At 36.2% G+C, this 12128-nt stretch overlaps 1 protein-coding gene across 5 annotated transcripts in view; it reads left to right on the plus strand.

Annotated features, from left to right (window-relative positions):
- The window catches only part of sergef (secretion regulating guanine nucleotide exchange factor), a 346334-nt gene that overhangs the window by 13962 nt on the left and 320244 nt on the right, over positions 1–12128 (plus strand). For 4 of the 5 annotated variants that reach the window (XM_028794190.2, XM_051923203.1, XM_051923207.1 and 1 more), the window contains 4 exons: positions 1763–1857; positions 1947–2007; positions 2168–2284; positions 5944–6006. In XM_028794190.2, the coding sequence (XP_028650023.1) occupies positions 1763–1857; positions 1947–2007; positions 2168–2284; positions 5944–6006 (336 nt within the window). The remainder of the gene's footprint in view (positions 1–1762; positions 1858–1946; positions 2008–2167; positions 2285–5943; positions 6007–12128) is intronic. The other variant, XM_051923205.1, reaches the window with a different exon arrangement.

Below are 12128 nucleotides of genomic sequence, written 5' to 3' on the forward strand. Positions count from 1 at the left end.
ATGGCTGTTTATGCTGCTGCTGAAGAATGTGAATTTCCCATTGGGATTAATAAAGTATCTATCCATCTATCCATCTATCCATCTATCCATCTATCCATCTATCTATCTATCTATCTAAAGTAAAAGCTGCCAGAGGGAAGAAGAGCAGTAACACTGGGCAGTAATCTGATTACTAACACATTTCACTGACCTATTGGTTGAACATTTCCTATATACAGTAATTGTTAATGACCTGTGACTGGAGGTTCTTTACCTCGTGTGACATCATTGGATTAAAGGATTAGCCTAAATGGCTTTGCATTCTGAAATGTCTGGATTGGTTTGTCGTGTATAATTATTTTGCCAAGTGGATTTGTAATGTATTCTGTGTTTCATTTACGTAGTGATTTTGTTGAATATAATTGCTTGCAAAGTAATTTACTTGAAAATTATAGATTATTGCTGTTTACAAAGGTTAGTTGTTTTTGAGGGCAGCTGACATTGTTATTTTTTTAATTAATTAAAGAACATTTTCTAAAGATAATTGTCAATTCTAAGTTGGTCCTATATGAGTATGAGTGTGGATGTGAGAATAGACCCAATGATGGGCTGGCACCATGTGCTGTATTATTTTCCTGCTTTGCACACAGTACTGCAACCCTGAATTGGGTTATATTGGTATGAGGATTTTAAGTAAAAATTTATGAGGATCAGTTTTACATAATTAAATGCCTGTTGTTGTAGTATAATGTTGTTAACTTATTTTTCAAACTGGAAAGAACTTTTTTAAGAATATGTACTTGCCTTGGTTAGGTAAACAAGGATTGTATATTTCATGTAAATCCTTTACAAAAGACCATATCGTATGAGCTGCTTTTGACATTACTCATGCCTCTCCTTAAGTGACTTAGTATGCTTATTGTCTGGTATTTGAAGTTTACATTGTCTATTTATTTCAAGAAGAATGTTGTTTTATTGGACATCTTAAGTGATTAATTTGACATTCTTTAAGTAATTTTCCCGTTGCTTACATTTTTGTCTCCAGATGCATGTTTTCCTATTTTTATGCTATTCTGAACACATGAATTAGGTATTGTTAAATTTTCTGTACTTATGAATGAATATATGTTTCTGTCATTTTGAGACATGTAATGAGAGTGTGTCTGGTTGTGAATTCTTATTTCAGGTTTTTGTTTAGCTTTGTATTTTTTTTAATCAAGATATTTTAACATTTCATAGCTGTTTTTAACTACTATGAGAAAGAGAAATATGCTATGAAATAAGCCCCAAAATTCTTTAGAACTATCTTTTGGTAACTTCGCCTTTTATTGTGCATTTTATGTATTACTTTCATGTTATTTATAAAAGTAGAAATGAAATGTTCAACTTTTAAGCAAAATTGTGCATAATGCATAATTATAATAGTGTATCATTCATTATGCAATATGCTTTCTTCATTTTTATTCTGAACACATTACTAACTTCCTCTCTTCTTTTGTAAAAAAAAAAAAAAAAAAAAAAAAAAAACTTCTCATTTTCTGATATAGATATTAATAGAATTGTTTTTTTAAATTAAAAAAAAGAGAAAACAATAACTTTAAACCTAAGATGTCCAACTTATTTAATATTAATCATTTTTGGCCCATATGACCAAAATATTCACTGTGATTGCTGTAAATACTGTACATTTATCCTTCTTTAAATGTCTGACTTACAGAATTTAAAGTTATGGTAAGGACATGCAACAATTTATTTGTTTGTTTATTTTTATTTTATGAATAAGATGATGGTACCATTTGGACATGTGGTTCCAATGCCTTTGGCCAGCTGGGACTTCCACAGCATTTAGGAGAAAGCACACTCCCTTTGCCAATTGAGGTTTGTGTAGTTATTCATTTTATAAAAATCTATAGTTGTACTTTTTGTCATTTTGTTTACTGACTGTCTGACTTTTGTGACATTACTAGACACTGAATGGGAATGCTGTGGAAATTGCTGCTGGGCTCAGACATGCATTGGCAGTTACAGGTGCGTCATGACTTCATTTTATCTTGTTTATGTTCACATGTGGCACACCTTGTCAGTGTGTGAAGTGAGAAATGCTATCAATTATTTGAAAAGATGCCAAAAATGTATTTCTTGCTTATTATATTATAAGTGTATGATGTGTTATCTTCCTTTCTTCAAGCAGAAAAGGGGCTTGTTTTTCAGTGGGGTGTGGGCATGAAGTCTTTGGCAAATCGAGGGCTGCAGACACTTCCTGTTCCGGCATTCATGTCTGCAAGGGAACCATATGAAGTTCCTGGTAAGTCACATTGTCCATCCATCCATGATCATACCCACTATATCCTAACTACAGGGTCACGGGGGTCTGCTGCAGCCAATCCCAGCCAACACAGGGCACAAGGCAGGAAACAAACCCCGGGCAGGGCACCAGCCCACCGCAGAAGTCACATTTGTCTTAATGTTATTGTGTAATAATCACTCCATAACTTACATCTCAGAAAACAAAAAGACTCATGTATAGAGCAGAATGTTTAGATAAATGAGAGTAGTAAACATATTTAGAATAGTCCATTTCAGATAATACAAACCAGGTCTTCTCAAGTTGCCTTTTTTTGTCTTGGCACATTCTTTACTGATGTAAAGATACTGTTCTCTTCTGTGATTACTACTAGGGCTACATCCTCCTTAGGGAACCCTCCATAGCAAAAGACAGTGAATAGTATAGGAATTCAAATATGTGTCTGTAGCTATTTGCCACAAAATTGTAATATCGCTGAAAGAGTCCATAAATTTATATGGAGTGACAAAAAATGTTGATTGCCTACACTTCCCATTAACACATTCAGTAAAAGTGACACTTAAAAACCTATAGCTAGTAGTGAGTGTCAGTGCCTAAATATACTTTGTTTTGGTGCAGCAGTATTTCATATTACGAAATGAGTACCTCATGTGAAAAAGAGATCACTCTAAATGAGTTGTAGTGAGTAATCACTACAATATGTTAGTTATTTTAGCCTCAGAATAAAAAGATAAGATGATAATACAGTTACACCGCCATTATTTTAATAAAAAAACACACATATACTTTTTCCTTGATTTTTCTGCTTTTTATAAATGCTGATCTCTAAAAGCAGCAACTGCAAAGTGCCTATTATCATTTTAATTTAAGAGAAAGAAATATTGAAAAAAATAAGTGGTCAATGACAACTTTTTGGGTATAGTGCTCATTTTTTTGCAAATACACTTCTTTAAAGTTAGTGAATTTTTAAAAATGTCTAGAGACACAAGTGAAAAAAAACTTTAGTACTTCAAAAACATTTCAGTTCAGAGAGACCACTACTTTTCTGATTTCTTTTGCATTACTATGTTGTTCTACCATAGTCTTAAACATAAGTATAGTATTTTATGGTGTAAGTAGTGCAGAGATAGATAGATAGATACTTTATTAATCCCCAAGGGAGACAACCCTTGCTTAATACACTGCAACTAAATTTGACTTCATTCTGATTTTTAACTGTTAACTGTCTGTTTTCAGACTGTCCAAATTAACTGCGAGTTACCCAAATTTCATATGAGTATGTGCAGATATTTATCCTGATTGTCTACTACATGTACAAAATCAATAAAAACAAATTTGTCAGTACTGTAATCCGGTATTGTTTCTAGTTTTTTCGAACTTTATTCTGCTTTCCTTCTGATCCATTTTGTTTTTTACAGACATTTCCATTTTTAGAGAGGTTGCTACAGTGCGACTATGGAAAATTGCCTGAGCTTATAAATAAAAACAAAACTCATTTTTTGCTGTTTAGTCTTTTCTGGTTAAAATAACTTTTGCTTTTTTTCTTTGATGGCAATTTTGGATTTTTGGTTTTGACAAATGAATTTTTCATTTTAAGAATTAGGCTTATCTTTCAAGTATGTTTCATCTTCTGATGGTGATATTAAGTCTATGCTTGTCTCATTGAATGCATAACAGTCAGGGACACACGTAACCTACAGCAACAGAACAGCTTGACCATCATTTTCACTACAGGATGTCTATGAATTTGTCATCTTGTGATGGCAAGAATAAGAAACAGAAAATGAAAAAAATGTTAGAAGTTACAGCTAATCATATGTAGAAACCTTTCTCTGTATGTATTCTGATATGAAAGAAGCACATGTGTATGATGAGAGCAAAAATTGGACTTGACTTGAACAAGGCACCAATATATTCTGTGGCATTTTTGTCAGAAACACCTGCCACTCCAAAATTATTTGGAATAGCTTAATGCATGCATTTGTTTTCTATCTTCTTTATACAGTATGGGGTTGAAAGAGGTGAAGGTATATCCTGTCACCTTGAGATTCAGAATAAACATCAGCCCTAGAACATTGCACCAGTCATTTGCACGGTGTATCCAGCCGGGGCCGTTTGCTCCCTTGTTGGAATGAGTTCTTTTGTAATTGCGGCATGTCAGATAACCTGAATCTATATAGATGTGATATTAAAAGGCGATACCACTCCCTTAGTGATATGGCGGTAAGAAATCACATAGGAGAAATAACTTAGCTTTCTTTAATGATGGCTTACGCTGAATAACAGATGAAGGAAGCCAATGGGGAAAAAACCCAGTTAGGGAGTGGGGCCCGATGTGTAGAGTCTGCCATTTTTGTCGCTGCGTTGGAAGGATTTTCCAGATCAGATGACATTATCTCCCATCCATCCGTCTGCTTCAAAGGTGTGCCGGGCAATGTTCCAAGGCTTTATACTCTTTCTTCATGTGCAGGCCCCCACTTCGGTGAATCATGCCATTCCAAACAAGGCAAAGAGGATTCAGTTTCATGCTGACTTTGACACACAAAAATAGTATACAATGGCCCTCAGTGTGACTGCCTATTTCGCAGTTGTCCCTAATTTGTCTTAAATTGCTTGCCTAGGAGTTCTTATATGGTGAACTACTGTGTGGTAAATCTGGCTCTGTGTCAACGTGAGTAGAAAAAGGTAGATTTATAAAATATATTTGCACAGTGACATATTAAACTTATTCATTTATTACACAGGGCACACACCCACATTTGTATTTAATGGGCCACTTTAGATTTGCCTGACTACTTCTTTTTACTTCAGTAAAATAGATATTTTCAGAGTATGTTGTCATTTATTCTAGTGGTGACCTGTCACTCAAATATTTTCAAGTTTAAATAAATATGATCTAGTTTGACATTCACATAATTTTTATATGGACAAGTTGCCTTTTCAGTTGGGGGCAGAATTCAGCCGGGAAGGGTTATGCTTATCAGTATGTGCTGTCATTTGTTGGCTGTTACCAATATGATATTTCTGTATGGTCCCTCCATTGTTCCCATACAATACAAATTATGATCAAAACTGCCTTGTATTCTGCCTTTAAGGGTAATTATTTTGTGCTGGACAGAGACAAGTAAGAGCACACGTGAATGTGTGTCTAATCTACTTTGGCTCAGTGCTGAGCTTACCTGAACGTGAGAAGGGATTGAGAATGTGTCCTACAATGCACTTTCAGAAATTGCACCTGTACTGCTAAGCCTAATTCTTAAAGTAATTCTATTAAGTAAGTTTTCACTACCCAATAATACTTTAAGATGTAGATATTCATGACTAAAAAAAAAGCTGACTCCAAACCAAAACCAGATTATTTATGTTTTACCATACTCTTTAAACAACAACAAAAAAAATGTACTACCTAATATAATTTTTTACCTCAATCTGAAAAAAGTACCTGTTGTAGTGGAAACGTGTTTAGGAGAATTTTTGTGTCAAAGCCATAACATGCTGATTTAGGGCTAAATTGTATAATATGTGCTGCTTATTGAGATTATAGTTTCATAATTTTTAAACATTTTCTTTTTATTTCATTGCAACATATTGGGCAAACAATGAGAATCTGGGAATTGTATGCATAAATCATTCAGCTTTGTTTTTATTTCTATTTAAAGGATTAGGGCATGTGAAAGTGAAGCATGTCTCCGCTGGTGCCTACCACTCTGCCTGCATTACCGGTAAGCAACTAACCCTTATTGGTCTACTTTCAACCCATAAAATGTTTCTCTATTACAGTACCTAAATTAAACTTTTATAACAAATCAATATGCATCAAAAACTACATTATTTTAACATCATGCAATTGTTTTGTCCAGTGTTAGGTGTCCATGCTTTTTGCCAGCAAGCTGTATATTCATTTTATTTATTTAGTACCTCAGAAATGTCATTTTTGTGTTAACTGGATAAATAAAGAGAGGCAAGGAATATAAAATGTAGGAAGATAAGACAGACAAAAAGGGTCTAATGTTGCTTAAAAAAAAAAACTTGAGCAGATGGTGAGAGCTGGCACTAAGAAGTCACACTGGAGACATAAAATATGCCATAGGTATGACTGCACCACACTAGTGCAATATTAAGAGCATTATTGGGGTTAGGAATAACACTTCTTTTAAACTATAGTTTGTGTTATTCTCACCAACTGTGGAAATATCTAGTATGTTGCATCTTCTTGGTCAGTGGAGTTGCTAGGTTTTTGTCCTGCAGTGTGTAAAATACTGTGTAGATTCTAGCTTATTCCATCGTGCTGTGACCGGAATGAAGACAAATTTGGGCATCACCACTATCTTATAACATTAGAAAAGACCTAGTAACTCCAAAAACTAAAAAAAACTCAGTTTTGAAAAAAATGGCAGTTACTAGGTTTTCCATTGCATGTGAGTATTAGTGTAACAACCAACCTCATCAGCTGGCATGATTTTTTTTTTTAAACTAAAACTCTTTCAAAATTTAAATTATTTAGATCTTAAATGTAAGCTATGGGGGCGATTATAAAATTATTTGCAATTATGGCCAGATATGATGCTGTGAAAATAAATGTGTTTTATCAATTATACTACAGAATAGTTCCAGAATACACCTTTTAGTGCTACTTTGACATGTCTTTACTGATGAACCTGAGCTCATTTGGTATTTTGGGTCTTTTTGATTATCTTTAATGATTAGTTATCCCAGTGACTAAGCTGTGTGGTATCAGACCCAGATTTGTGACCAAGTGGTGCACTATTCCACAGATTCCCCCACACCCCCAAAATCCACAGGCACCACAATGTTGTTTCCATACGCTCCAGGGTGTTCTTGTTGGCTGTTCTGCAATGCAGTCCTTTTACTACAGTTAGTTTGAGAGTTTGGTGTAATGATTGGCCCACAAAACTCAGGCACCCAACTTCAAATAGGTGGGTGGAGTTCCACATGCTCCCATCTTTTCCTTTCACTTTGTTTATACATACCGGCCATCTTGCTACAGCGTTCTTTCTCTACCTCTGCTCACATCCTAAACCAGTTGATACTTCTCAACTGCCGCAGCTGTGTCTCTGTTCTGTCGACAGTCCAGTCTTTACAAAGACTCCTGCTAAAATAATGTCAGAGGTTTCATGGTACATTGTAACCTCCAGAGGAACTGATCGATGGCCTTCTCAACTGCCTCCATTGTTGTTATTGGCACTTTGTAGACAAGAAGGGGCCAGAGGGGTAAGACTCCATGTTGGTACATCCAGACCAATCCAGAATTTTCCTGGAAGTCCCAGTTAGTCAATCGCAGTCAGCCAGGTTGTCAGTTTGCACTTGGTTTATTGCATTGTATCTGAGTCCTTCAGGGAACAGTCTACCTAGGCTTTTGACCATTTTTCTGTCACTATTTGAATCTGGTTCCCTCCCAAGGTAAAGTGGAACTGGTTGTCCACTCTTCCCTTTTATCAGAACCTGGTTTAAATCTCATTCTTGTCAATGACATGGGTTGTTCAAGCTGTTTCAGGAGTCATCTGCACGCAAATATAAAGTAGATAATGCTGTCACTGTTAGATCATCCCACGAATGTTCTGCTGAGTACCAGTTCTAGACATGGGGCTTCTGCGTTCCATATCTGTTGACTTGACAATTTTCATGGCCAGTGAAAACAGTGATGCCAAGATTATGCTGCCAGTAATTAAGACTTTCTTCAGCTCATGCCAGGGAAATGTTAGTGACCATGTGCAGACCATTAAACAGAATATGCTATAATAGTCAAGAGTGAGATTTTGTGTCATCTCTGGAGAATGTTGTCATGTCAGTGTTGTTTCAACAAGCTTGTGTGGGATGAATCCATAGGCACTGGTTAGATCTAGCCAGAGGGTGTCCTCTGTTTTCCCTTGCCTCCCAGATCAGCTGGGTCACTACTCTGGTGTTCTAGGCATCAAGGTGCTCCTGAGATTTCCCCGTTCTATACTGAGTTGTCAATATATGCATTCTTTAAGAGGAGCTTATTTATATGTTGTGCCACAATCTTGAAGAAAATCTTCCCTTTGATCCTGAGTAGCGAAATGGTACAAAGCAGCTTGAAGTTGCTAGAATTCTCTTCTATCTGTATCTAGGCACCCTTCATTATACCACCATTGAGCTACAACCTTTCTTTTCTGCCAGATCACCTTTAAGATCTTCCAGAGTCGCAATTGGGCACTGTTTATATTCCTCAGCATCTTACTTTAGATTTATATTGTTAGAATAGCTTTAAAATCCTTATGCATTTCACCTATTACATACCAAAGGTTTAATACTCAGATTGCAATTAAAACAAATTGGTATCTATGTCAAACATGGGAAAGTACACATAAAACATTTTGGGTCAGAGTTTTTTGGACTTGAACTTTTTTGGTCTTTACATGTTTAAATTGATGGGCATAATATTGATTGGCATTTTACTAAGTCTTAACAGGAGATCTCTAAAGATTGGGTGGTGGTATTTGATCCGTATTGGAGGTTGTAGTTAGTACATTATTATTTTTTGGAAAAGCTTTAGTTGGCTTTGGTGCAGAGAATCTGTGGCCTATTATGAAATTTATGTATTGCTCAAACCTTTGATGCAGACATTCATGAAAATCAGTGTTATGAAAGACGTTTTTTAACTTCTAGAAACTGATACCGCAAACACAGACTTTGTAATTTGTTGCTATCATACAAATGTTCATTTTGGTGAATTTGGAGCTGTGCAATTCAAAATGTATTGGAAGAGTGTTTTGTTTACACAGTGAACAAAATACTTGCAAGCTCCTAATAAGCAGTGAATTAATATTAAAATGATCCCAAACATATTTATTCCTGCAGGGACAATTGTTAGTGCAAGCATTAATAATATTTTGAATATTTCACTTTATACCAACAAAGTGCATAAAGAAAAAATATACAAATTTGTCCTATGACAGCCAAGTGACTTCATTTAACATTGTTGTGATGTCTTCTGCCAAATCTAAAGGCACTGGATCTCATTCGTGAAACATGAGCAGAACAAATTTGTTTATAAAGCATTCGTAGAAGGGAAATCTGATATTTATCAATGTTTTAGTAAGGACTGATTGTTCGTAACAACAAGCAGATCCTACGCATACTCAGTACCAAGTGTAGTTCGTGTGTAAATAATAAAAAGCATGATAAATGAATGCCATTTGCACAAAAGAAATTTTAAATGAATGCAATATAATACTGTATAAAAATGCAAATTATAAATTACAAGATATCTCATCCTTCAACAGAATCTCTGTAAAATTAGCTGCTTGTTTGATGATTATTCAACAACACAAGTGTCTAATTTTGTTTCTCATTAAACACATCACACAGGTGTGTACCTAATTGAGTCTATTTTCCTATAGAGCACATCAGTTTGAACCTGATTTGATTGAACGTAACAATGATCTCGCACTAATGAATGATTTGGCCCAGGGCACACTGACGAGAGAACACAAATTCTGGGATCGCACTGAGATGTTTGCAGAGAGTGATGAATAGCTGAATAGTTCTTTTAGACTACCCAGACCCATTCTGGTGTATTTATGCAATATTATGAAAAGATCAACAACAGGAAGTGATTGTAGACAGGTCTGGGATTTCTCAGCCATCTCTGATCCCCGTGCTCCCTGGAGTACTTAATGGCATATTAACACTAATGTGGAATTATATCCAGTTCTCATATGATGGGGAAAGGCAAGTGGAAGTTAGTTGAGGGTTTTACAAGCTGACCAACCTACCCAGGGTCATTGGTGCGGTAGACTGCACGCATGTATGCTTCATCCAATGGTGCGTTTGCATATATGAATAGAAAACACTTCCATTATATGAATGTGCAACTTATATGTGATGCAAAGTATGTGCTGCTTAACATCTGTGCCCAATGGCCCGACAGCGTGCACGACACTTTCATTCTGCAGCACAGCTCCCTGCTGCATCTAGAACAAGAAACTGTGCAAGATGGCTGGCTTCTCAGTAAGAGTAACAATTTTTCATATAGATTAAATGTATTTATTTGAGAGGTATAAATAGGCCGATTGTTTATATTCATAGGGGGCAGGGGTTACCCATTGAAGACATGTATTTATTTACCTATGCAGTGCATCAAGAAAAAAAATGAGGTTTTACTTATGGTTTGTGAATGTGGTGTAAGATTTTAGTAAAATCACCTTTTAAGTGCAAATGTGTTCGGTAATTTACGAACCCACTGAGACCCACTGATTCTAAAGACCCGTTGGGTGTACTATTGCATAGCTTAATAGCTCATCATGTCTCATTATCTGATGTTTAGAAAATCTACTGTGGCTGTTTCATTAAAAAAGCTGCTGCAAGTATTGGTGTTACTCTGAGCTTCTATGTGTCACAGTCAGTCTGTTGTGGAAATAAGCAATGTCTAGATTGCTAAGGAACTTTTAATAACAGATGCATATTGCTTGTCTCATGCTTTATGTGGTTGGCTTTGCTGGCCTTAAATAATGCAGTGATTAATTTTTTTGGATAATATAATGCTATATCTACTTTTTAGTAATTGTGTAGAAATGGATTTTGCTTTCATAATGAGGTTATCCTCTGTGTTGGAAATTCAGATCTTAGTGAGTTGAACATTATTATACAAAATAGATGACATGAGTAAGAAATAATTCAAAATCCAGAGTAAAGATATTACATATTGGTTCAGAATGGGGCCATGTGCACACACTTTAGTACTGGGTTAAAAACCTTTTATTGGTTTTAATAATAATAATACATTTTATTTATATAGCACCTTTCTCATGTACGCAATATGGCATTGGGTTATGCAGGTGTTAGAATTTCTTATTTATGCTGTATGGGAAAAAGAAGTGGGAGGTTCTGTACGCTGGTCAGAAAATGTTGTTGAAATGACAAAGGCATCCCTGAGAGAACACCATTGGGAAAATGGCATTAGACATTTCCAGTCATGAGAGGTCATATAGTAGATAACAGGATCTCCTACTCATATCCTTCCGTTGCCTGTTGTAGATCAGAGTCAACAACTATAGCCAATTATGCCTCATTACAACACATGACATTCACAGAGTGGGAATTTGATGAATGTTGCTCAGATTGCATCACTGTTTAAGTTGTCTGTATGTGCAAGTCATCTAGTGGTTATTAGTGTTTGCAGGGTAAAGGTAATATATATTTCTGAAACTGACCTGATAGCACCCTGAACTTCTCAAGTGTGACACCACTTTGGAAATGGTTGGCAGTGATGAGCAGTCAATAACAGGCTTAGTAATAAATATCATGGATAAAGTACACCTTCTCAGAATCGCCAGGTGAAGGTCTGAACTACCACATAGCGCAAATACAGAACACCGCATTTCTATAGATGGCAGAAAACTTCAATATGGAATCTGTAATGGGTGTTTAGCAGTCTGTCAGACCTGCATTGATTTTATTTCTTTGCCTTTAGTATCCTCCCTGAAAGCAGCAATGCCAAAGAAATTGTAAAGAAAGCTTTTGGATTTTATATCAGTCTTCATCCAAAAGTCACACAGACAGGGTGAAGATGTGTGGCAGGTAATGCATTACACTCACCACCTATGAACAGATATTTTGGACCTATGTAAATTTACTGCGTTCTGTGAAGGACAGCCGGGTCCCATGCCTGGCAGGGACGTCCCTGCTGCATCTCTTCCGGGGGATCCACCATGGGCAGCTCAATACCTCCCCCGGGACGCTTGGTGGCAGTCTTCCTGGCGGACAGTGATCCCCCAGCCTAGCGCATGGCTCCATGGGAGATGGAGTCCTCCACAGACTGGTTGGGGGCTCGGATGGCCGCTAGGGGGAGCTGCATGGAGTC

The sequence above is a fragment of the Erpetoichthys calabaricus genome, chromosome 2 (assembly GCF_900747795.2).
Source record: "Erpetoichthys calabaricus chromosome 2, fErpCal1.3, whole genome shotgun sequence".
In the NCBI taxonomy this organism is placed as follows: domain Eukaryota; kingdom Metazoa; phylum Chordata; class Cladistia; order Polypteriformes; family Polypteridae; genus Erpetoichthys; species Erpetoichthys calabaricus.